The sequence below is a fragment of the Mesoplodon densirostris genome, chromosome 1 (genome assembly GCF_025265405.1).
Source record: "Mesoplodon densirostris isolate mMesDen1 chromosome 1, mMesDen1 primary haplotype, whole genome shotgun sequence".
Taxonomy (NCBI): Eukaryota; Metazoa; Chordata; class Mammalia; order Artiodactyla; family Ziphiidae; genus Mesoplodon; species Mesoplodon densirostris.
In genome coordinates, this window is record NC_082661.1 from 167,258,034 (window position 1) to 167,282,112 (window position 24,079).

The window sequence follows — 24,079 nt, forward strand, 5'->3', positions numbered from 1 at the left end:
ATACCCTTGGGAGGGTGTGGCCACAGACAGAGAAGACCCCTTTGTGTGCTCCCCAGAGAGGCTGGGGTCCCAACATTTCCTCCCCAAGGGTGTTCACAGGAGTACAGCATCCCCCATGCCCCGGGCCAGTCTCCCTCCATCTACTGTTAGCAAGAGTTAGGGATTCAGGCCAAGGAGAAGATGAACGAGCAGTCCCAGAGTGTTTGGCAATTTTCAGGTCCAATTAACCAAAACCCTTCATGTTGAATCCCCTCGGGCTTGGCCCTTTCACTGAAAAGGTGCACTTTATTTATTTTTTGAAAAGGTATAACAGTTATTTTTATTTTATTTATTGAAGTATAGTTGATATACAATATTACATAAGTTACAGGTGTACAATATAGTGATTCAAAATGTTTAGAGGTTATACTCCATTTATAGTTATTATAAAATATTAGCTACTTTCCCTGTCTTGTACAATATAACCTTGTAGCTTATTTTATACTTAATAGTTCGTACTTCTTAATTCCCTACCCCTACATTGCCCCTCTCCCCCACCACCACTGGTAACCACTAGTTTGTTCTCCGTATCTGTGAGTCTGCTGGAAAGATGCACTTTAACTTGCACAGACATTCCTGCATCTTTCGTGTTACAAAATGCTGGGACAAAGCTAGGGCAAGCATTCCCTATGTTCTACACAGAGATGAGGAAACTGCGGCTCTCTGTAGATCACCCAGTGAGCTGGAGGCACAGACAGGGTTTCCTGGGGCAAGTGTCAATGTGCTGAGAAAAGCCAGCTCTCCCTGTGTCCCATCTGCCCATCTCCTCACCAGTGGTTGTGGTGCTTTTGACTTCTTTCTCCTCAGTTCACTCAGTCAACAGACTTGTACTGGAGAGGGATAGAGAAGGAGTACCCCACATGCCGTGTGTGTGCATGTGTGTGCGTGTGCGTGTGTGTGTGTGTGTGTGTGTGTGTGGTGTGATTGTCCCTGCTTTTGAAAGGAAGAAGTTAAAGCACAGAAAGGGTAAGTCACTTGCCCAGGCTCACACAGCCAGTGAGAGAAAGAGTAGATTCACACCCAGTTTGGCCTGGCTGTAAAAATAGTTGAAACTCTTTCCATGGCAGAGGAAGATGACTGTGAAGCTACTGAAGCTTCAGCTCCTGAGCCCCTTGCTCACACATCCTTCCAGAGCCCTAATTTTGTATTTGTAGTTTATATTCTTCTGTGCCCCTTCAATTGTACAGGTTCAGATCTGCTATAGTGACTAGCGGCCTGGTTTGCCTGGGACTGAGGGGATTTCCGGGGTACAGGACTTTCAATGCTAAAACCATTAATGTTTGACTTAAACAGGAATGAGTTAGTCACTCTAGACCGGCCCCTGTCCTCAAACAAAGCATCTGAGAACCTAGGAAAACATCAACTCTTTATGGAGGTTCTCACCATGGACCCTGATCTTGACCTTGTGGTGCTCGGGGTCTGGGAACTGCCTGGAAGGCTCAGTTTCTCATAGCTGGGAAGGAAAGTCCCACCTGCCATGAGACATGGGGCTTGGCCCTCACTAAAAGACCCTGGGCAGTCTCGGGCACACCTGTCACCTTATCCTCCACAGGCCCATCACCCCTGCATGGTGACAAGCTCCCTCTCCCCTGGGCCTCCTCAACATGGCACCTGCTGTGAAATACCAAATCAGGTCATCTCTAGGTCAAGTTCCGACAGCTCTTCCTCAGGTAGATGTAAAACAGCTGGTCCTGCTGTGAGTAAGTGGGAATTCGAGTGCCAGCTGCCAGACTGGACATGCATGTGTGTTCTAGCCCCATGTGCCAGCATGTCACCCCAGGCTCTTGTGACCTCTTTGATCATATCTGATCTGAGCGTGCTAACCCACAGTGCCTTGCCCACATACATGCACGCACATTCACACAGCTGCCCGAAAACACGCGAGTTCTAGTCCCATTTGCAGACCCATTTGTGCACACATGCGTGCACAGCCAGCGGATCGCTCACATCTCCTCATTTAAACACGCGTGCCCAGGTCACGTGTGTGTACCCGCACTAGGGGGGGTTGGGCAAGGAGCTCTCTCAGCTCTTTCTATTGCTGAGCAGCAGAGGCCTGCTTTCAGGCTCATGTTCCTAGTGACTCTGATCTAGGAGGGGGAAAGGGCTGGTCTCCAGCACCCTGCTACTGCCCCAGCTGTCTGGGATGAGACCCGTCTGGCAGACTAATGTCTGCCCTGGAACTTGGCATCCTGAGCTGTTCTGTTCAGTTGCCAAGTTCCAACAAAATGACTGCTCATGACAGGGAAGCCATGGTCCAGGATGGGATTTGGTACTGAGCATGAAGGCATAGAGTCAGGGGATGTACCTTCTCTGGACACGACTGTGAAGTCCCACCTATCCCAACCCAGGTGAGGTCCTGAGGACTGTCCTCTACAGGTCTGGGTCAGATATACCCACCTGGCTGGAATTTGGGAGTCCTTCCCTACAGCTGTGGGCTCTGTGGGGCTGAGGAGTCCTGGACGTTATCTACTCTGAAATGTGGCCACTCTCTGTCCCCTTGCTGTGTCCAGGCCAGGTATAAGGTGGCTGCCTCAGTGTCCTTTGACATGGGGATGGCATTCTTCCTCTTATCTGTCTACAGGCCCGACTTGTTCCCCTAACTGAGAGACGCTGCAGGAATCTGGGGCTGCCACCTATTCCCCCAGTCTCCATCTAGCTGGAACTAGTACCCACTTGCTGGGATTCCTGTGTCTTAATGCTGGCTCTTGGTCACTGTGGCATTCACACAGGTGGGCAGAAGCTCCAGTCCTGGCGTTGCCTATTTTCACCCTATAGCAGTCTCCTTTGCTATCTCAGCCTGCCAGATGGCTGAGCCTGGGTAGGGGATATTCCCAAGGATGTCTTCTCCTCCAGAGAGTAGTATGCTTCTGTCCCCAGACAGAACTGGTCCTTACTTGGGACCTTGACAGGGCCCTTAAAAGAATTTAGTGCTGTAATCTGTCTGCTTTGGTGTCTCCCCCAGAGTGTGGTGAATCATTTAGGGGAGAGACCATGTTTCACACATAGGTTGCTTCAGTATCCACATAGGTCCTGTCCCACAATAGATCCTTGATGAGTAGCTGTTGACTGGCTGAATGATGACTGAATAAATGAATGAATGAAGACACACCTGACAGTGTCATAAGTCTTGGTTCCTGGTCCTAGTCAACAACTGACCCTCTTCAGGCCTTTGACATGCTCCCTTCCCCTCCATGCATCCATAAATGGGTAGGCTGAAGCAGCCAAACGGTATACTCTGAAATGCCTGCTGAGCCAGGCAGGATGTGGGAAAGTGTGAAATGGCTGAGGGAAAGGCAATAGGGAGTGGTGGGAACTACTGCACACGTATAAGCATCCATATCTATAGCGTATTTAAACATTGAGTTGAACAAGTGAAATGGTGGCATTTTGATGTGGAAAATGATGTTTTCAGGTCTGACATCTTGTAATTTGATAAATTCCACCCTCTGGTTCATACTTTGCAAATCCTGAGGTGCAGGGCAGTTTGACAGATTAAACAGCAGATGAACCAAAGACCTCTTCCAGCGATGGAGCTGTTGATAACAAGCCTGCCACCTGCCTCTGGACCTGGCCACATGTTACCAGACTGCTTGTAAACAGGCAAGGTCCAACCACCACTTGGGAAACCAGACTAGATACCTAGACACACCCATATCCTAGAAGTTTTATGATGCTTCCACTGCAGGGCAAGTGGCTGTGGAGTCAGTGGAGAGAGTCACATGTGGGGTCCTGCGTGAACATTAACCAGCTGGGACTCTAGAAAGTGGTTTACCCTGGACAGTTGGCCCAGAGATAAGCTCAGAGATGAGTCAGCAGAGTGGATGGGCACACAGAGCTGTAAAATGCATGTGGTTTCCAACAGGAGGTTCTGTGATAGCTGGGGATGGAACTGGTCCCAGAGGACCTAGTCTTTTTTTTTTAAATTATACTTTAATACATACATAATTTTATTGCAAAGATGTGATCAATAAAATGTTTTTCAAACACAAAAAGTATTACATTTGGATAACATTTTATGGGGAAGTGGAACATAAATATAAGTTATAAAAGAACAGTGTAGAATTACCAAATGTTAAAGAGCTCATTCATGTAATTTTTTTTGAATTTTATTTATTTTTTATACAGCAGGTTCTTATTGGTTATCTATTTTATACATATTAGTGTATATATGTCAATCCCAATCTCCCAATTCATCACACCGCCACCATCCCCGCCCGCCACTTTCCCCCCTTGGTGTCCATACGTTTGTTCTCTACATCTGTGTCTCTATTTCTGCCATGCAGACCGGTTCATCTGTACCATTTTTCTAGGTTCCACATATATGCATTAATATACGATATTCATTTTTCTCTTTCTGACTTACTTCACTCTGTACCTGAGGACCTAGTCTTGAACGGGGGTGGAGAGGGGGAGAGTTCTGTATCCGTTTAGTTTGGTGGAAACAGATCTGGGATGACAGTTCGGCTTCTATTTCAGAGCCAGACATTTCTACTTTCCTCTCCCTAACAACAGCCCTCTGTGACAGGCAGTCTTGACCTCACTTTCCAGATGGGGAACCTGAGACTCTGAGAAGTCGTCTGACCTCCCTGATGTCATACAGTCAGCCATCACCTGAACCCAAGTCTGTCTGGGAAGACTGTGCTCTGTCAACTGCACTAGGGGTCCCACCAAGTCAGGGAGTATGGGCACCTTCAGTTACCACACTTTCTCTAGTGACACTACTGTAACCTGCCAGTGTGTTTAGATTCTTCAAGGAGTCAATTAAGGCAACAGAAGAATTCCAGTTTTATAATGTAAAGTCACTTCCAGATGTCTGGGTTTTCTTTGTATCCTCTTAGGGTCCCTGTGAGCCTTGAATAGCCTTATTCATAAGACTTTCCCTGTCAACTCAATACCCTTTGAGGGTTAAGTTCTTCCATCAGGTTTAAAAGCCGGTGTCACAAGTTCTGGAGAGGGCATCCCACAGGTGAGCGTGGCAAGGAGAGTGTTTGGCATTTGGACAGCGTCCGGCTCTGCATGGGCACCTCTGTTTGCTTGGGAACTGGTCTCAGTCTTTCCCTTGCTCCTCAGAGGAAGGACAGATGGGGCAGGGTGGGTGGGCAGGTGCAGGGTCCTCAGCTCCTTTCTGTGCCTCCCACTTTGGCCTGGGCTGCTCTGAGGGCTGGTGTCCCTGGAAGCCCCTTTGGGTCACTGTCCATCTGGCCCAAGGCTGGTCTCTTTCTGGCACTCACCTCCCCCAGGCCAGTGGCTCAGAGCTGTGGGGACTGCATTCCTGCCCCTCAGAGACAGCCTCCTCCCAAGGGTCAGGCTGTGTCTTCCTTTTATTTGTGTACCTTAAATGACTTCCCTAGTGCGCCCTCAAAGATGCCGAGGCTTCTGCGGTTGTGCTTTCCTGAGGACGAGGAGGGTTCAGTGGCCGGACACATGGCCTTCGAATTGCTCCTCCTGTTGACTCTTGAGCACGCGTGTTTAGTTTCGTGTGAGTGTTTTCTTTACCTTCTCTTGGGTAGGGTGGGGAGTGGTGGAGCGGAGAGGAGATGGGTGAGGGACGAGGATCTGGAATGGCCAGCTCCCCCATTGCTGGGCAGTGAGGGGCTCACCTTGCAAGAGAGTTCCTGGTGAGAGTCCCACACAGCGCAGGAAATGTCCACTGTGGACTTGGCCCCCAGCCCATACAGTTACCAAGCCTCAAGGCTGCTCCACTGCTGTTCAGAAGCCCCTTGAATCCCTCCCCTGTGTCCCTCCCCTGCAGTTCTGCCTTCTTTCCAGCTCATTCCATCTCTTCCTGATGGTCCTTCCTACCTGCGTTCTCTCCTGCTCACAGACAGCTCTGGCTCTCTATCGTCCTCAGGATAAGCTCTAAATATCTGATAACGTTTGGGTGCTCTCATGGCCCCAGACTGAAAACTCCACTTCCCTTTTGTCCCGTGATTTTGCTGTCCAGTTGCTAGATTCTTCTCAAACTCTCAAGTCTTCACCCCTGCTTCACCCTAACAGACACACACACACACCCATTCTCCCGCTGGAACTCTCCCATAATTCAGTGCAAGCATCAGCTCCTCCTCTTTTCACATCTATTCCTGTGCCTGGTCTCTGTTCTTGCCTCACAACTGTGTGATGATTTCTCAGCCCTCGAGGACCGTATTTGCTCATCTCTGAGCCTCAGAACTAGCACAGTCTGACCATTACCTACCCCAGGAACGGGTGACTGAGTGAGTGAGTGAATGAGCTCGCAAATGAAGTTCTTGGAAGGAAGGCAAAGGTCTGTCCTAGGACAAGGTAGGGACTTTGAGCTTGCCCTAGGACCATTGTCCCCATTGCCCAGGGCCAGGGAAGCTCTGCCTATCAGCCTCGCACCTGGTGGGACTGGACTTCTCAGACGTGCCTGTGGGATGACGTGGGGAGGGCCTTCTCACCTTGCGGGGAGAATCAGATTAGAAGGAATTTACTGAGGGATAAGCCTCTTAGACCTGGGCCATCTGTTTCCTCTGAGCCTCCTCTCCGCAGTTCTGTGTTCACTTGGGCATAAACGTTCCCCTAGGGTTGGGGGCAGGGAAGGCAGGGGCTTCCCGAACCAAGCTCCTCTGTGTGCCAGGCCCCTTGTGGCATTTTACAGCTGTCTACTTGCCAGAGCCTCATGTTAGCCCTCTGAATAGGTCCTGGACTCTCCATCTTACAGACAAGGGAACTGACTTGCCCAGGTCACATGAAAATCCTGGGGAGGACTGGGGTTTGAGTCCTGGTGTGTCGGACCAAGACCCTTGCTCTTGTCACTATTCCTCACTCCCCCCTTTTGCTGGTTAGTGCGTGCTGTGAGGAAGGCGTGGCCTGCAGGAGAGACCTCAGGGTGTGGGTTTCCTCTAGTAGAAAGCTGTGGCTCAGGCCCTACCACCAATTTTATCAAACAACCATGTGCCATGCATTTTGTTTATTTATTTACAATTTGTTTCTTTGAACGTTTTTTACAGCAGATTCACATCGGGAAGTCAGGAATGGGTTCCTTCAGGAGCCACGGGATGTGGGGCTTAGGTGTACTATCTCAGGACAGATGAACCTCTGCATGGCTGGTTGGCTGCTCTTGGGCTCCTGTTACCCTGCACCCTAGCAGGCTCGGAAGTCTCCAGATTTGTTGCTGCCACAGGTCACGGTGGAGTCTTGACTATCAGCGTTCAAGGCGCCAGGTGGAGACTGAGGCCAGGTGGGCTGAACCTGGCACACAATAACTCTGAAGGTTGGTGGCATGATTGAGACCAGGATCTGGAGTTCTGGAAATTTCCCAGAGCCTTTGCTGCCCAACACGAAGCCCTCCAACGTCCCAGTTCTCTGCCATGAAGGTTGAAAGGGGTTAGTGAAGCCCATTGATACCTTCCTTGTATGTTTTGTCTTGCTGGATTTTATATCTCTGAAACCAGCATGAGCCCAGAGGGGCTAAGTTACTTGTCCAGGGCCACACAACAAGACAGGCATTCCAGGACTTTGACCTTTGAATCCATGTTGTGGTTTTCAGAAGATTCTGGTTCTGGCTTTTCTAAAAGGCAGCATGAGCACAGTCCAACATGGCAGGCAAGAAATATTGTATCTTTAAGTGAAGAGGCTCAGATTCATGGGCAGAGGCTTTGTCAACAGCTCCAACTTTGAGAGGAGCATCCTGGGGGAACCTAAGTCTTCTGGGTACCTAAGGCACTGAGCATGAGGGTCTCGGCTATATGGAGCCTGTTTTGGGGAGCACTACACCTGTGGGAGTGCCCCAGGCACCACCCAAGAGTGGTGCTTTGGCTTGAACTTGCATGGTCTGCAGCTTCTCACATGGTGTCCTGGGAAGGAGCAGTGGGCAGACAAGACCAGACAAGAGGCAGAGAGGCAGACAGAGTCAAGGTGGGGGAGAGGGGAAAATACAGTTAAGATTAATTTTTAGATACAAAGATTTTTTTAAAAAAATTGAAGCAAGAGTCAGATCTTACCCTCCTCCCTGGAGGCCCAGAGGGGGCTTTTCATTGCAAACATGACCAGCCCAGGCTATTTCTATCCCAGCAGGGAGTAACCGGATTTACAGGCAGAAGATGGAGAGAAGGTAGTTTATCTGTTCAACTGTCTCTGTCAAGAGCAGAGTCCACTAAAGTTGAGGGGTCTGGAAGGCCTGTTTCTGATGGCGGTGGTGGGAGGGTTCACCCACACCTACCTGCAGGCCCTTGGACCCTCAGGCTGTCTCCTCCCTGTCTCAGGCAATATGTGTCTCATCTTCTGACAAACCAGTCCCATTTATGGGAGGCATAATCCATAAGGAAAAAAAAAACTGCATGCATTAAGCTAGTCTTCATAGTTTTTTTTTTTTTTAAGATTTTTTGATGTGGACCATTTTTAAAGTCTTTTATTGAATTTGTTACAATATGGCTTCTGTTTTATGTTTTGGTTTTTGGCCACGAGGCATGTGGCTTCTTAGCTCCCCAACCGGGGATTGAACCGGCATCCCCTGCATTGGAAGGCCAAGTCTTAACCACTGGACTGCCAGGGAAGTTCCCATAGTTTTTATTAAAGTAATTAATTAATTTATTAATTAATTAAGTTTTGACGGCCTTGGGTCTTTGCTGCTGCATGCGGGCTTTCTTTAGTTGCGGTGAGCGAGGGCTACTCTTTGTTGCGGTGCGCGGGCTTCTCGTTATGGTGGCTTCTCTTGTTGCAGAGCACGGGCTCTAGGTGCACAGGCTTCAGTAATTGTGGCTCGCAGGCTCGGTAATTGTGGTGCACGGGCTTAGTTGCTCCACGGTATGTGGGATCTTCTCAGAGCAGGGCTTGAACCCATGTCCCCTGCATTGGCAGGTGGATTCTTAACCACTGCACCACCAGGGAAGCTCCATAGTTTTTGTTATCTATCTATCTATCTATTTATTTATTTTGGCTGCGCTGGGTCTTTGCTGTGCGCAGGCTTTCTCTAGTTGCAGTGAGTGGGGGCTACTCTTCATTGCGGTGCGTGGGCTTCTCATGGCAATGGCTTCTCTTGTTGTGGAGCATGAGCTCTAGGTGTGCGGGCTTCAGTAGTTGTGGCACGGGCTCAGTAGTTGTGGCCTGCGGGCTCTAGAGTGCAGGCTCAGTAGTTGTGGCGCACGGACTTACTTGCTCCACAGCATGTGGGATCTTCCCAGACCAGGGCTTGAACCCATGTCCCCTGCATTGGCAGGCGGATTCTTAACCACTGCGCCACCAGCGAAGTCCCCATAGTTCTGTTTTTAATAGCATAAAAAAATTCTGGAAACAATCTGAATATCCTATGGCAGAGAAATGGTTAATTAGTAAATGGTACCTCGTGATGGAAATGTTTAACAGTGATAAAACCCTGTGATTATGAAGACTATATAGCATCATGAAGAAAAATGCCTACAATGCAATGTTAATTTTAAAAATTAAAAAATGAGGTACAATAAAAATAAAACTAGGTAAGCATGTTTGTATATAAAAAAAGAAACACACATGAATCAGGAGGGTTATTAAATTATGGTAATGAAATTCTTCTTTTTCCTGTTTTCATTTCTGGATTATTACTATATGCAAGGTGGTATGATAGTTAAGAACATAGAATCTGGAGCCAGATTATTTGGATTCAAAGCCCAGCTCTGCCACTTACTTACCCACCCTAGCTGGGTGATCTTCACCAAGTTACTAAACCTCTCTGTGCTTTGGCACCTCATCTGTAAAAATGAGGATAGCAAAAGTATCTAACTCTTAGGATTATTGTGAGGGTTAAATGAGTTAGCACATGTAAGTGCTGCACATTAATTGCTATATAATCACTAGCTATATGAAAAATAAATTTAATTATCATAATTCATCCATAGCTTCATCTCTTAATCATAAATAAGTGCTAATATTCGTGTAATTTTCTCTTTTTCTTCCTATTTGAAAGTGCTTTTGCCTTTCCATAGTGATAACCATAGTAATATACACTGTAAACTACTCCTTTCTATTAATATCATATTGTGAGAGTTTTCCACCAGCATTTTTGACGGAGAACCATGATTTCCTGATCACTGTTTCCCCTCCACCACCTGTCCCCACCCTCAGGCCCCAAGATTCTCTTCTGTGGCTCCTACAATAAATACTGCAGTTAACTGATTGCAGATATGGGTGCAATTCTCCACCCTCCCTTTGCAACGTGACTTTGCAGCTTCTCTCATCATGATAAGGGGTCTATTTCCCTGCTCCTTGAATCTGGCCTGGTGACTTGCTTTGACCAAGAGAATGCAGTGGAGATGAAGGTGGACCAGTTCTGAGGCCGGAAGAGGCCTTAGGTACTTCCACTCACATAGGAGGAGCCCTGCAGCCCCAGGTTGACAAGTCTGAGTTTGCCTGTTGGAGGATGAGACGCCATGTGGAAGAGAGTCCAGTTGCCCAACTGAGACCATCCTAGCTTCAGACCACCAACCCCCAAACATGTGAGAGAGCCCAGCCAAGCTCAGCAGAAGTGCCTATCCAACCCTTGGAAGAATGAATGAGCCCAGCCAAGATGAGAAGAACCATTCAACTGACCTGTAGACACATGGGAAATGATAACTACCTATTGTTTTGGGCCACTGAACGTGGCTGACAGGTATAATCACAAGGAGCAAGACTGCTGATCTGAGCCCCTCTGATTGGTCCACTGGGCAGTATGGGCCGGGCACCCTCTCCACCTCCTCCTTTCCTGCATCCATTGTACTGAGCCCTTGTGTCCACCCTGCTACCACCCAAAGTTGCCAAAATCCTCAAGTCATCACGCTCGTGGTCCTCAGTGGGTAAGCTTTGTCTCTGCAGTCTGGGCTCCTTTCTGAAGACAGTGGCAACCCCACGGTGGGGAAGAAATCTCTCTGTGTCCCTTTCAGCCCCTGTCTCCCACTATGGGTCAAGTCATTTTGCTGGGCTTCAAAGCAGCGAGGGTGGCACGGAGCTCTCAGGCCTCGGGAAGTCTGTGGGATAGGCAGGCACACTCTCAGGCTCGAGGGACCCTCCCACAAGGCCGTCCCAGCCTTCCCCAGGAGCTCCCTCTCACTCACAGCCTCAGGACACATGGATGGAGGGCAGCTTGACAGAGTCCCCAGGGTCACAGGACTTCCCAGCTGGTGGGGTCTAGACAGCTGTCAGTCTGACCCCAGCCTAAACCTGAGGCTCCTCAAGTGCTAACAGAATCAACAAATTGAACATTCCTTTTAAAAGTGTTGCCATAGAGATTGCTACAAACTTTTCAAATGCTTTATAGAAAGCCCTTTTTTAGTAAATTGGTAAAGGTGGTAAGTTCAGCAAATTGACCTCTCGGCCCATTGATTTTTGACAATGGTTTTGTCAAATTGACCCAGAGTCCTGTGCCCGCCTCTTCCTGTCACCGCCACGGTCCTAGAAGAGCACATAGGTAAAAGCCATGCTCAGGAAAGATGCCTTAGATTGGAGGGTAGGTGATATTGTCCTGCGTGGGTCACAGCTGGTGATGTCAGCTCAGGGACATCCTCCAGGCTGCCCCAGGTTACCTTCTCTTTCGACAGACATGCACAGACACTCCTATGTCAGTGAAATGGGATAGAGAGGCTGAATTCCCAGAGCCTGGCACACCCAGTGTCCCTGCTGTCGGTTCCACAGCGTTGAGTGAGCCCCAGGGTCAGCCCTGGAAGATGGCAACCTCCAAGCCTGGGCGAGCTCAGACTTCCTCCACAGCTACGGGAGGGCAAGTTTATGGGGTAGCTGGTGCCAGGCCAATGCCTGGCTTTATAGTCACGACCCCACGGACAATGAGGTAATAGACTCTATGAAAATATAGAGTCCATTATTATACCCTTTCACAGGTGAGGAGACTGAGGCTTAGCAGAGCTGGGGTACCTGCTCAAGGGCACACAGGTAGCCAGTGGTGGAGCTGAGATTCCAACTCAGGTGGAGCTTTCCTTCCAGAAAGTATTGTCTCCCTTGGGCACGCACATGTCTTCATAAGCGTGATGCTGGAACCTTCTCTCTCTGGAGGAGACAGTTTCTTGCAGTGGAAGGAGGAAGACAGATCCAAGTTCCTGGTTCTGCCTCGTAGTCTTTCTGAGCCTCAATTTCCCAATCTGTAAAATGGTGACCATGCTTCCTCAGGGTGGTTCCAAGGATTTAAATGAGACCGCATGATAGGGACCTAGTAAAAATGTTTTTTGTTCTTCTTGTTCTAAGTTGTTTGCAAATTCCTGCAATGGAATTTAAAAGACATATACACTAAAAGAAATCCAGACTCAGCACGGGAGCCATGCCCTTCGATTATTCTAAAGTCTTGTGTGACTGAAAAAAGAGCTGCTCTTGTACTGTGCACAAGGAGTTAACTCAGCTGTTTCCTATGAACCGTGTGGGCTTGTCTGTGCGTGTGTGCACATGCACCATGCATCCTTAACTTCTGTTTATTGTGATGAAAGAAATTTTCACAGGGAGTTCCCTGGTGGCCTAGTGGTTAGGATTCTGGGCTTTCACTGTCGTGGTCTGGGTTCAATCCCTGACCGGGAGACTGAGATCCCACAAGCTGTGCAGCATGGCCAAAAAATAATTTTTTTTTCACATATTGAGAAATAGGGAAGTCATTCTGGCTTATACATGAGTTAACTTGAATTTTATGCTAACTAAAATAGCCTGTGTGTGGCCTATCAAACATACATTGTACATCTGCTTTGAATAGTAAAAGGGCACATTGACCAGAAGTAAAGAATGTCCATGTTTAAAATATAGATTAAATGCCCCTCTTCCTGGGATGCCAGTGCTGGTACTCCTTTGATTAGCATTCCTTCCCAGGTGCCAAGGTCATACTGAGTTGCTGTGTACATGCTGGTCTGTTCTTTTTTTTTGAAACCTTGAAGAAATGAAACCCTGACTTGTTTAATGTTCTTTGTTCTGACAAGATAAAAAACTGTGCTGAAAACCCTGCTTCTCCACATTTTCTCAGAGTAATCTGGGAGGCGGGCTTCTGGGCTAGTCCTCAGTTTGGCTCAAATCAAACTATTTTCTATTCTTATTATTGATTGTTTATTGATCAACTTCATCGACAAGGGCCTCTGAGCAAGTCCATCCTGGGGAGGGGTTGCAGGGTCTGAGCATACCCTGCCCCTCCCCATGGGGAAGGACTCACACACCTCCTCCTCCAGGCTGGAGCATCCGGGGGGAGCAGAGCTGCAGTCAGCCAGCCCGGGCCGGGCCTCACCCTGGGCTTCAGCGTGTGAGAAGTGGTTATTTTTACCCGGCCCCAGCGGGGTGTGAGGCCAGTTTCAAAGGAGGGGCTGTCAGCTTTTCCAGAGAAGTGGCCTGAAGCTGAGCTGGGCAGCCTGCCTCCCTCCCTCTGCTTCACACCCAGGCCCCTGCCCGCCCCCAGCTTCGTGCACAGGATTCTTGGTAGCTGGGAGGGTTGTGGGAGCTCCGCTCTGATCACAGGTTCCCTGGGCCACGGCCCCACAGGAGCCAGCAGGGCTGGAACCTTCTCAGACTTCTGCGAGGGGGCCTTAGGCTGCAGGGGTGGTGGGCGGCGGGGGGGGGGGGGGCGGTCAGGCAGGAACCCTGGGTTTGTGTCAGGCCTGGCTGGCTTTTGCCATGGGAGGGTCTGCCTGGCCCAGGCTCTAGGACCCTCCTACCAAAGGCCAGCAGAGGTCCAGCCATCCCAACCTTGCACCCCGGGTGAGGCAACTCCCATGCGTCAGCCTACCCCTGGCCTGGTGCCCCAGTCCTGGGAGCTGGGTGCCTGCAGCCCTCTGCTGGCCCGTCTCCCTCACTCCCCAGTCCCCTCCAGGCCTTGGAGGAGAGGGCAGCCTTGCTCTTCGAGACCTCGCCCTGGCAGGGAGCCTGGATCTGCACCTCTAGCCTGGCGCCTTGGACTGGCGCTGCTTGCCCACAGCTCTGGGACTCCCTGGACCTGTGTGCCCCATCCCCTCTGGTCACCCTGACTCACGTGCCAGCTCACTCATGAGGTCAGCACTGCCTTGGTTCGTAGCTTCCGTGAGTGCCTCCAGACTACCCCGCCTCTGTCTTCAGGCCTCCCTCTTGCCCATCTCCTGCCTGCTCGCCTGCTGCTTCCCCTGCCTGCCCTGTCCCCTCCACACTCTGGGTGCCAGTTCCTTGTCTTTCTTCAGGTCGCACAAATGTCACCTGCTTTGATGCCTCCCACCCAGGGTAGGGATCTTCCCCAACCCATTTTCTAATTGCATCCTGTTCTTTCCCTTGTGGGAATGTATTCAGTTCAAGGTGATTAATTGTTGACTTTTGCGGGGGGGGGGGGGCGGTCAGTTTCCCCTACTAGACGGGAAGCTCAGTGAGGGTGAGATCACGTCTGCTTGTGGCCCTTCCACAAAAGCGCCTGATGTCCCCCAGGCACGGGGGTCAGGGGGTGCGTACATGGCCTGTCCCACGGCCTCCCCAGAGCTTCTCCTTACACCTGGGCAGGTGCGTGGTGCTTACCTTTCCGGGTCATCAGGTCAGGGCCAGGAACTCTGGGACAGCAAGGCTTGCCTTTCCCGGACTTGGAAGGATGGCTCAGATGCCTTCTTCCTGAGGGTGGACACAGGAACAGAGACCCTCCCTTAGCGTGTTGGGGACGCCAGGGACTGGGTCTGTGCAGGAGTGACAGGAGGGAACTTCAACTCCCAAGGCGGAGGGCTCAGGAATGTTTATTCAAGGAAACTAAGGACGGGCCAGGCTACAGGAGGGCCCGTGGGAAGAGTGGGCCTTGAGGTGATCTATTTTCCGTAAATAAAAAAGTCAGTGTGGGGAGATACTCTGCCTCCAGAATACGTCTTCCTCATGTCCCTGTCCGAGTAACAGTTCACCACTGTCACTCAGAAGTGTCTACGCCCTTTGACACTGTAATTCTCTCCCTTTGGTAATCTAAGAAAATAATCCTAAAGTTAGAAAATGTTTTATGTACACACATGATTTTTACCATGTACTTAAAATAGTGCAAAGTTGTGACTCATTTGAATGTCTAAACATGTAAATTCATCACAGCACATTCACTTGATGGCAAGTTATACCTAAAAATATTAGTTAAATAACACCACTTTGGGGAATCTGCTAGAGATACTCCTAAATGGATAGGAAACTTAATGAGGAAAGGTATTCATCTTCATTGAATTGTCATTAAGGTAACGTTGGCAACCTCTAACTTTTCCAACAGAAGAGGTCTGATAACTTGCATTGCTATAGACTGTGTTTATGAGGAACTCTAATCACTGTTTTCCACATTGTATATGTGGCAACGTTCATTGCAGAAACTTTAGAAAACAAATACTTTCTATAATCCTACCGTGCAGACAGAGATGGTTGCTGTTGGCATTCTGGTATAAATGCTTCCAGATTTCAATCATAAGTATTTTTGGTGACTATAATAATATAGTGATAACTAAAAGAGATACAAGATTGAACATACAGAGAGTTTTCAATTACAAAGATGCTTGTATGCATACCGAAAAGAAATAAACAAAATGTTGAACATGGCCATTCTTGAGTCATGAAACTATGGGTGTTTTTCCCTCCATATTTATTTCTATATCCCCGAACTCCAATAAATGCTAAAATAACCATAATTGCTAAAACAAACAAACAGAAAAAAGTAGGCAGTTTTTAGAGTGTTAGGCAAGAGTAAAAGCTCAAAATATTCAGCTATCTGAATTGAGAAAGACAGAGGAGCTAAGTACTCATATCCACGGAGGTGCAAGGGCTGTCTCCCCCAGTTCCAAATGCACACGAACATGCCCCCCACCACATGCTCTCATCCCATCTGTCTGCCACAGGTGTTTCTTGTGCGTGAGATTTGGGGGTGTTCAGACTCAGATGGTCTACTAATTAATTTATTCATCCACTCAACACAGATTGACTGTGCCCCAAGCTTCATGCACATGTAATAGAGCGGCTCCAGAACTTCCAGCAAGGTAGGACTTCCGTGCACGAAGCAATCTAGCTGGCAGGTTGTGTGTCCGAGTGGTAAGCACACTGCTTTTACTTAGTTTTTGTGTGTGTGTGTCTGGGGAGCTGGGGCTGTGGATGGAGGTTGCAGGGGTTTAAAATTCCCGAGCCACCGCCGGTGCTGCCACTGTGGATAGAGGTGCTGTACAGGTTCAGGGGTGACAGCCCGTCTTTCAGGGCCCAGGACTGCCTGTGAGGGCCTGCCCTCCAACATTTCCTGATTCCAATCTTCCCAGACATGGGAATCCCTGTTCAGGGACCGGCACCTTGGGCGGGGGAGGGGGACAGTCCTACCTTCTGCGGAGAAGACGGACAAGCAGAGAAGCAAGATGCAGAGTAGGCTGGCGAGGGCTAGAAACCTCATGGTGGCCGGGTGGGAACCTCACGTCCCGGGGAGGCCGCTGTGCCGCAGAAGTCCTCCCTTGGGGCCACCGGGGACCTTTATAGAGTGGCAGAGAGAGAGGTGTTTCCTGATGGGCAGGGCACCAGCAGCCTTGGAATTGTCATAAAGGGTAGAGTCAGCCCCTCCCAGGAGGAAAAAAACCTCAGCTTTTCGAGAAGTTGAGAGCATTTCATGAACTGTAAAACAGAAAGCTATAAATGCCCAGCCCCAGGAAGGAGCTCCCGACAATGGCCTCAGAAAGCTCCTGGCAGGGAAGAGCCACTTCCCAGGGTTGAATATTAACTTTTAGTGTCAGTATTCATTCCATCCTACAACGGCAAGCATGGGGGAAAGTTGGCTGATGGTGCAGGAGCCTCAGGAGTCACCTTATTCATTGGACACACACTAGGCTGTGCGCCTGGCCCCAGGGACACAGAAGACACTGCCTGGATGGTCTCAGGGAGCTTCTCGTGGTGGAGGCAGTCATGCAGACACACAGAATTTGCATCTTCCCTTGTAATATTATGTCCATCTTGTCCTTTCCTTTCCTAAGTGTGCCCTTCTAACCAAAGAGCTGGTTCCCAGCCTCCAAGGGCAAGTGGGAAGTTGGTAGTATCAGGTTCAACACTCTAGGATCATCCTGTTCCCGACAGTCAATTCAGACAGTCCCCACTGCCCGGAATTGGCTCTCTTCTCTTGCTAGAGATTAGAGTTTCAGTATAGATCAAATGCTCAGACAGCTTGGTGAACAAACTCTTTGCCAAGGGATATTTTGACAGTCAGCCTGCATGCTTTCATGTGTTCCCAAGAACCTTAAAACCAATCCACACAAAGAAACTGGTTGGGGCGACTGCACTTAAGGACCAAATGTCATACTGTGTTAGTCACCTGCCCAGCCCCGGCCTGATTCCCTTTCCGGCTGCACTCTGAATCCTGCTCTCTGTGGTGAGCGGGCAGTGGCCATGGCAGACGGTGTGGTCAGGAAGACCCAAGGGGTCTACCAAGGGCAGCTCCAGAGCTGGGGCCCAGGAAATGCTTGAGGCGTGGCCATTGTACGAAGGAGGGTCGAGAAGAGGATGGGTCTTGTCTTGAGCTTCCATCTGTCAGCCCTCACACTTTTTTTTTCTTAGATTGCTTGTTACAGGTTCCTAAACCCAGCAAACTTTCCCAAAGATGCTTCCTGAGATTACAACCATGACTCACATCAAGGACTATTACCACTATTTTCTGGGGTCATTTAGGGTGCCACCACTGAGTTCTCTGGGCAAAAGCCTACCTTTGGCTGCCACTCACTCATTACCTGCTGTAACAGGTACTCTTTGGATTGGCATGGTTCCTTTTTCCTTTTGGCAAGCCATCATCAGAGGTGAAAAGAACGAGGTAGTTGTTGGCAGAGGGGGCAGGGATTGGGCCAGATATTCAAGCTGAACTCTACCTGCTTAGCAGTGGTGCAGAAATTAGGAGAGAGTCCCAGGCTAATGAAGAGAGAGATTCATTTGGATACACAGTCAAACAAAGCCAGGACTTGGGTAATTTTCCCAGAACGCTCAGCCACAGAGTCAGAAATAGATGTTAGGTTCTCAGTACAGCTTTTTTTGGGGCACTGAACAGCTAAGAACAGGAAGAACTTGTGATCTCAGGGGTCTGTTCCTTACACACTCACACATACACTCACGGATTTGCAGGTGTTCCCAGGACCATGTGTTTAACGGGAAGAGCAGATTCAGATGTCAGAATTCCACCTGCTTTTTAAATGTTTCTAAAAAATTACTGAAGCAATCTATGATGCATTAATTTGAATAACACAGGGTATTAAGTATAAGTTCCATCCAAAACCCCACTCCCCAGAGACAATCCCAGTTCACAGATTTTCACCTGCTTTTTTAACATTTCAAAGATAACTGTCAACTTCTTACTTTAAAAAAGGAAGAAACACCTCTGGCTCTTTAGAATATTTGAAATCTCATGTTGAACTGAGAGAGGTGAAAATGAGAAGCATTTTAACAGGAACACCTGTTAGTTTTAAGCACATGCAGTTTGGGTACAAAAATAATCAAGTTTGAGGCTTTGAATCATTTCCAAAGATGATTTTTGAACACTTGGCAATCTTCCTGAGAAAAAAGTCTCCAGAGACACACCTAACACACAGGGGAATTTACAAGGAAGAAAAGAATTTTCAAGTCAAATCTGTGATTTCTAAGGTCAATTAGGAAAATGCCTGGAGCCCTTTATGGTTAGAGCATTTTGACCCATGTCCCTCCTTCACTCTTGGCCACCATGCTCTTCTTCAAGGCTGTTTTATGGACCCTGTGATTGATCAGAAATGACTCTCCATCCTTTATTTGCTCAGGAAATTGTAGATCAGTTTATAATAGAGGAGGGGCCAGCATCTGGTGTGATCCTTCAGTTGTCTTCTCATTTAATTCTCCTCCCACCTCAGGGAGGCAGGCATTTCATTTCCATCTTACAACAAGGGAAAGGGAAGTTTTCCTTCACCTAAGTATGTTATGGCAACTTCTCACCTGGAACCAGGTGTGTTTGCCTCCAAATCAGAGGTTCTTTCCTGACAATGGTACCATTAGAGCTCATGAGTAGTTGAAAAGAATCCGCTACACTGAAGTTTAGCTTACACACTACCCTCAAATTGTACCAAAACCTGACAACTTCCTCTATTTTTTACAATTAATCTGAACTTCCTCATAAGCCTCCAACCCACTGGATCTCGCCTGCCCCTGGGTGTCCCACTGCTGGGGACAAGGCTGGTAAATTCAGGGTCTGTTGCCTCCACTTTCACCCTTGCTGGTCCCCTAGGTACTCAATGATGCTGTGAATCCACCCACTGTTACTCATGCCTCCCTCCCCACTGGTGTGGGCTACCCTGCCTCACCATGGTGGCTGCCAGCAGGCCTGCAGGCTCCTGCATGGGCATGTGCCACAATGTGACCTTCTCTTTCACACCACAAAGCCACCTGGGGAGACTAGAAGGCACTGTGTTCTATCCTGTGGCCACTGCATGCTGGTGCTGGAACACCTGTGAAGCCACCATCTCTGAGTCCCTAAAGGGAACAGTCCCTTGGCTTTCTGTTTTCTCTCTGGAGGTCCTGGCCTTTTGCCTCCACCCCTTCACATCCACCCCGTGGTTTTAGCCTGGAGTAGGGAACTCAGGACGCTTGCTTTCTATTTGTGTCTCCCTTGCTCCCCTACACTCATGAAAAGCACAGGCTCTATAGCCACGTGATGCAGGTTCTCAGCAGAACACTTGGCAATCTTTAGCTGTGTGACCCTGGACAAGTTGCTCAACTTCTCTGTTCCTCAGTTTCTCTGCTCAGTCAAACAGTAACTGAAGTTGGAGAGGAAGAGATCCCTTTGAGGAAAGTGAATGCTAAAGCATCGTGCCCTATGAAAAGAAGTTTTTTGTTATATTAAGCAGTCAGTTGCCAGCAGCGGGGTGCATAGCTTTCCCTCCCTTTTTAAATAACCTGTCTCTAAGAAATACCAGTTCCCCAATTGTGCTCAAGGATGTATGATGCTTCTTTAACGTGGAACGGTGACTGTCTTTTCTTGCCACGATTTGAGGCAAAGAAGAAATAAACACTGAAATTCAGGTCTAAAGGACTGATAGCAGACTCACCCACACGTGTGGATTTTGATGGAGAAGGGTGAGAGGACCAGCAAAGCAAGTGCCACTGACTTGGGCAATGGGGAGGAAGGAGGATGCCAAGGTTTCCGGCTTTTGCCAGCGTTCGGAGCTGGAGATCGGCAGGTGGGGTTGGGGTGGATCCTGCTTGTCAGTGTCTGTTGCGTGCTTTGCAGGTTTGGCAGCAGGCTTCCCAGAGGTGAGGTGTCCCCTTCACTTACTCTTGCCCCATGCCTGGAAGCACCAGGACCAGGCAGATGCGCAAGGTGCCGACAGAGTCCTGCCATGCTGGGCTAAACTTCAACCCTGATGTCACTGCAGACACAGCACATCAGGGCTAAAAGGGCCTTGAAGGCTCTGGGTTCAATTCCACTCAGAGGTGAGATGGTGCCAAAGGCCACAGGGTGGAGAGAGTTTCTGCTTTCCCACTAAGTTCCTAAAATCTGAAAAGCTTCTTTTAAGCTGTTCAATGTATTTTCTCTCCATATGGACTTACTTTTCTAAAAAACTACTTAGGGGCAGATATAATATACTGAAAAAGATACTGAACACCCCATTTCCCTTCCAAATGCCCATTTTTCTGCCACTCAGCAATAACAAGAGTGAAAATCTTGTCATAATTTCTCCAACTTTTTTTCCTTTCTTTCTTTTTTTGGCCGTGCCAAACAGCATGAGGGATCTTAGTTCCCTGACCAGGGTTCGAACCCGTGACCCCTGCAGGGGATATGTGGAGTCCTAACCACGGGACTGCTAAGGAACTCCCCAACTTTTTAAATGCGTCTTCTACTTAAATGAGGTAGGTGACCATAATTCTTTTCTGAGGCACCCAGTATAAGGGTGACATAATTTGTGAGCACACAAGTAGAGTCACAAACACATTTGGTTTGCAGGTGGAGAAGGCTGGGTTCTCTGCAAAGTAGGTCCAGATGCTTCCCATCATGCTTTGCCAGGAGGCTGCCCCAGACACGTCCCTTCCCACTAAAGCTGGGAGCCCCCTCCAGCCCCTAGCCTTTCTGTGCTGGTGTGTGTAGGACACCTATGTTCCTGTGGGCACTCAGCATAGTGAAACTGCCCCCTTTCTCTGAACTCCTGTAGTGAGTAGTCTCGATAATGCTTTTGTAGTTTCTCAATAATCACTTCACAATTACCTTGGGTCATTTGTTGCTGTTTCTCACATTTTAACGACACGGTACCAAATAGAGTGCCTATCTCTTGACCTGATCTGTTAAAAAAAAGTGACTTGTAAAGATTAATGCTGTTATGGGGGGAGGAAGAGGGATGGACTGGAAATTTGGGGTTGGTAGATGCAAACTATTACATTTAGAATGGGTAAACAACAAGGTCCTAATGTAGAGCACAGGGTATTATATTCAGTACCCTGTGATAAACCATAATGGAAAAGCACATAAAAAAAGAATGTATATAGGTGTATAACTGAGTCACTTTGCTGTACAAAGTGACACATTATAAATCAACTATACAGCAAAAAATAATAATAATAATGCTGTTGTGTTCAGGCGCAAAATTCCCCACCAACAGTAAGGGTTTCTGTCTCCAGCATTCCCTGCTCAAAGGTCAGCAGGGCCAACGGCCCTCTCTCACTATGAGATCTCTCCTGGCCACCACCCACTGCCTCTGCCCATCTGATGCTGTCTTCTAGCTGACAAGCTCCCAGCCAGGCTGTGACAGCAGGACAAAAAGGGTCTCATTCACCCTGGTTTCTCCCCACAGTTGGTGCTAAGAGTTCATCCCTTAAAGGAGTACTGAACTGAACCAACTCGTTAATCCCTTTTATGAACAGCCAGATCATGCCAAACCACAAAATCTTTCTCTCTCAACTTCCACTGGCATTCCTGTTTTGGAGTCATTCTGCATTGCTGGGAAATCAGTCCATTCAACCTGTATGAAGTATGTAACTGGGTGGGGCTAGGTTGTGCAAGAGTCTCTCTGAATCGTCAGATACCAGTTCTTACAGGACAATGAACTATTAGAAATGGAAAACAAATCACTGAAAAATACCATTATTTCTTCAATTCTAAGATGCCACTGATTTAAAGATACGCTGTTTAGTTTTGTGGAAAAAAATCATGAAATGGAACACACATTTCAGAAATGAAGTCTGAAAAATACTGCATCTTAGAAGAGGTAGCATGACTAATGAGCTAATAAAGACACGACACCCTTCCTAGGAGATCGTCATTTGAACCTCTATTTCACCAAGCTCTGCGATGCTAAGTGAAACGACTCTGGGGCACATAGGTGAGCAGTCCACCTGTTCCAAGCACATGGAAGGCTAGCCTGGAAGAATGATAGCCAGCTGACATCACACGTACAGGTGATCAGGCAGCTTTTAAAAAGTGCTTAGTGGAAAGCATTTGTTTTAAATATTTAAAAAATTTCTGAATTTGCCCAGTTGTGAGAATGAATGTCAAGTTGGTCCTGCCATAAAATATCAATCCTGTATTTCTGGGTGTAGCCACAGGGACCCCCAAGCCTTCTAACTGTATCCAATGAGGCTGCAACCCAGCCTCTCAGCTGAAGGTGGAAGGTTGGAGGCCCGTTAGGAGGGCTGATATTCCATTAGGTGAGGAAGCAATACAAGCTATGAGCAAAGCAGAATGGAATACTGAGGCTGAAGGGAACAGATTGTGCTGGAGCTGCCCTCATGCTAACTGGTGGTGGCCCTGTGAGATACCGCTAGAGCAGTCCATATAACCCTCCCTCCCCCATCAGACTTTTCACTGATTTCATCTTTGCTACTGGCACAAAATGCTCCTTTTGCTATTTTCAAATGTTAATACTGAGGGAACTTTCTCCATCTTCCTGAACTGTTTCACAAAAGACAAAGTCCTCAAGATCACAGCTTTCATATCTTTTCCTGAAAAATGGCTTCCATTTTGAGTGCTAGCTAAATTGAGTACATTTAAGGAGAATTTCATCTTACTGATTACATCGACCTTAAAAAATGGTTTCATCTGTAGCTCCAAGTGGACTGGGCAATACAGAAAAGGAGTTTCTGGTACTCTATACAATAGGATCTGGGGAAGTAAAATATAAATGATTACCATCCATTTATCCAACGAGATCAATCCCTTTTGATAAACACTAAAATTCTAATGTTCTAAGTATTTTCAGCTAAACCTCAACCTATTTAATTTGTAGTGCTTTTGATTCTCAAACAGGATTTCAGCCCTATGGCATTCATCACAAACTTCCCAGTATATCTGGTTAGGAGGTTCAACTCTACCACTTTATTCTTCCCAGCCATATGACCTTGTGCAAAGACTGAACCTGTGGGCTTCAGTTTACTCCTCTGCAAAAGGGGACAGCAGTGCTTAGCTCAAAGGAATGTTATGAGTATGCAAAGGGCTTATCACACAACATGCAAACATTTCAGTTCAACATTAGATATTATCAGCATATCTGGACCCTCCTACCCTATTCAAATGATATAGATCTTGGGTATATTCAATTTCAGGGACTTTAATGTGGACACATCCTACACAGATGAACAAATTTCAGGAAAATATGCCTGCTTTTCTTCCCAGATCCTAACATTTTAAAGTGCACAGAAAATACTCAAGGGTCAGGCCTCTAGGCACAGCACACACACCAGTTGTGTGCAGGGAATCAGGCTTCAGGGGAACCTGTTCTTGTCATCTTCCCCCATATCCCTACTCTCTCTCCATTATATTCCTGCTGTGTAAAATGCCCTACCTTTCTTATGTGCTGTAACTATGTTTACTCTTGAAGATTTCATCCTCGGACACCTTGTAAACATAATATTGTTCTCTTCTGACACTCATCACCAGAGGCTACGGCTGTCTTTACATGAGGTTGCTATGCTTTAGAAGGCAACTTCTATTATTGTCTCCCCTGGGTCCAGTTAGCGTGGTCCAGACGCTATACTCACGTCCTCTGAATGTTCATTAGATACCATTCTAAGCAAACCAAATGGGCCTTTATTATTTTGTGTGATTGTTTTTAACCACATACCTCAGTTACCCTTTAACTCTTCAGAAGATGTTTCAGAAAATGAGAAATGGATTTTTTTTTTTTTGCCTAAAGCCTATCAATTTGCAGGTCTCCACTCTTCC

The 24,079-nt window shown here is 47.9% G+C and overlaps 1 protein-coding gene across 1 annotated transcript; it reads right to left on the minus strand.

Annotated features, from left to right (window-relative positions):
* Positions 1-7,767: 7,767 nt before the first annotated feature.
* On the minus strand, positions 7,768-16,327 carry GPR15LG (G protein-coupled receptor 15 ligand). Its single transcript, XM_060091606.1, has 3 exons — positions 16,258-16,327; positions 14,461-14,550; positions 7,768-7,853 (listed from the first exon to the last, which is right to left on the minus strand). The coding sequence occupies exons 1-3, from the start codon at positions 16,325-16,327 to the stop codon at positions 7,768-7,770; spliced, it is 246 nt and encodes an 81-aa protein (XP_059947589.1).
* Positions 16,328-24,079: the final 7,752 nt, after the last annotated feature.

Excerpts from the sequence above, each read along its gene's own strand:
- GPR15LG (XM_060091606.1), bottom strand. The coding sequence starts at position 16,327 with ATGAGGTTTCTAGCCCTCGCCAGCCTACTCTGCATCTTGCTTCTCTGC. Across the intron at positions 14,551-16,257 it reads GTCCGTCTTCTCCGCAGAAG|GAAGAAGGCATCTGAGCCAT; the intron begins GTAGGACTGTCC and ends GTCCACCCTCAG. Across the intron at positions 7,854-14,460 it reads TGACCTGATGACCCGGAAAG|GACACCATGTGAGAAGCTGC; the intron begins GTAAGCACCACG and ends GCTCCTTCCCAG.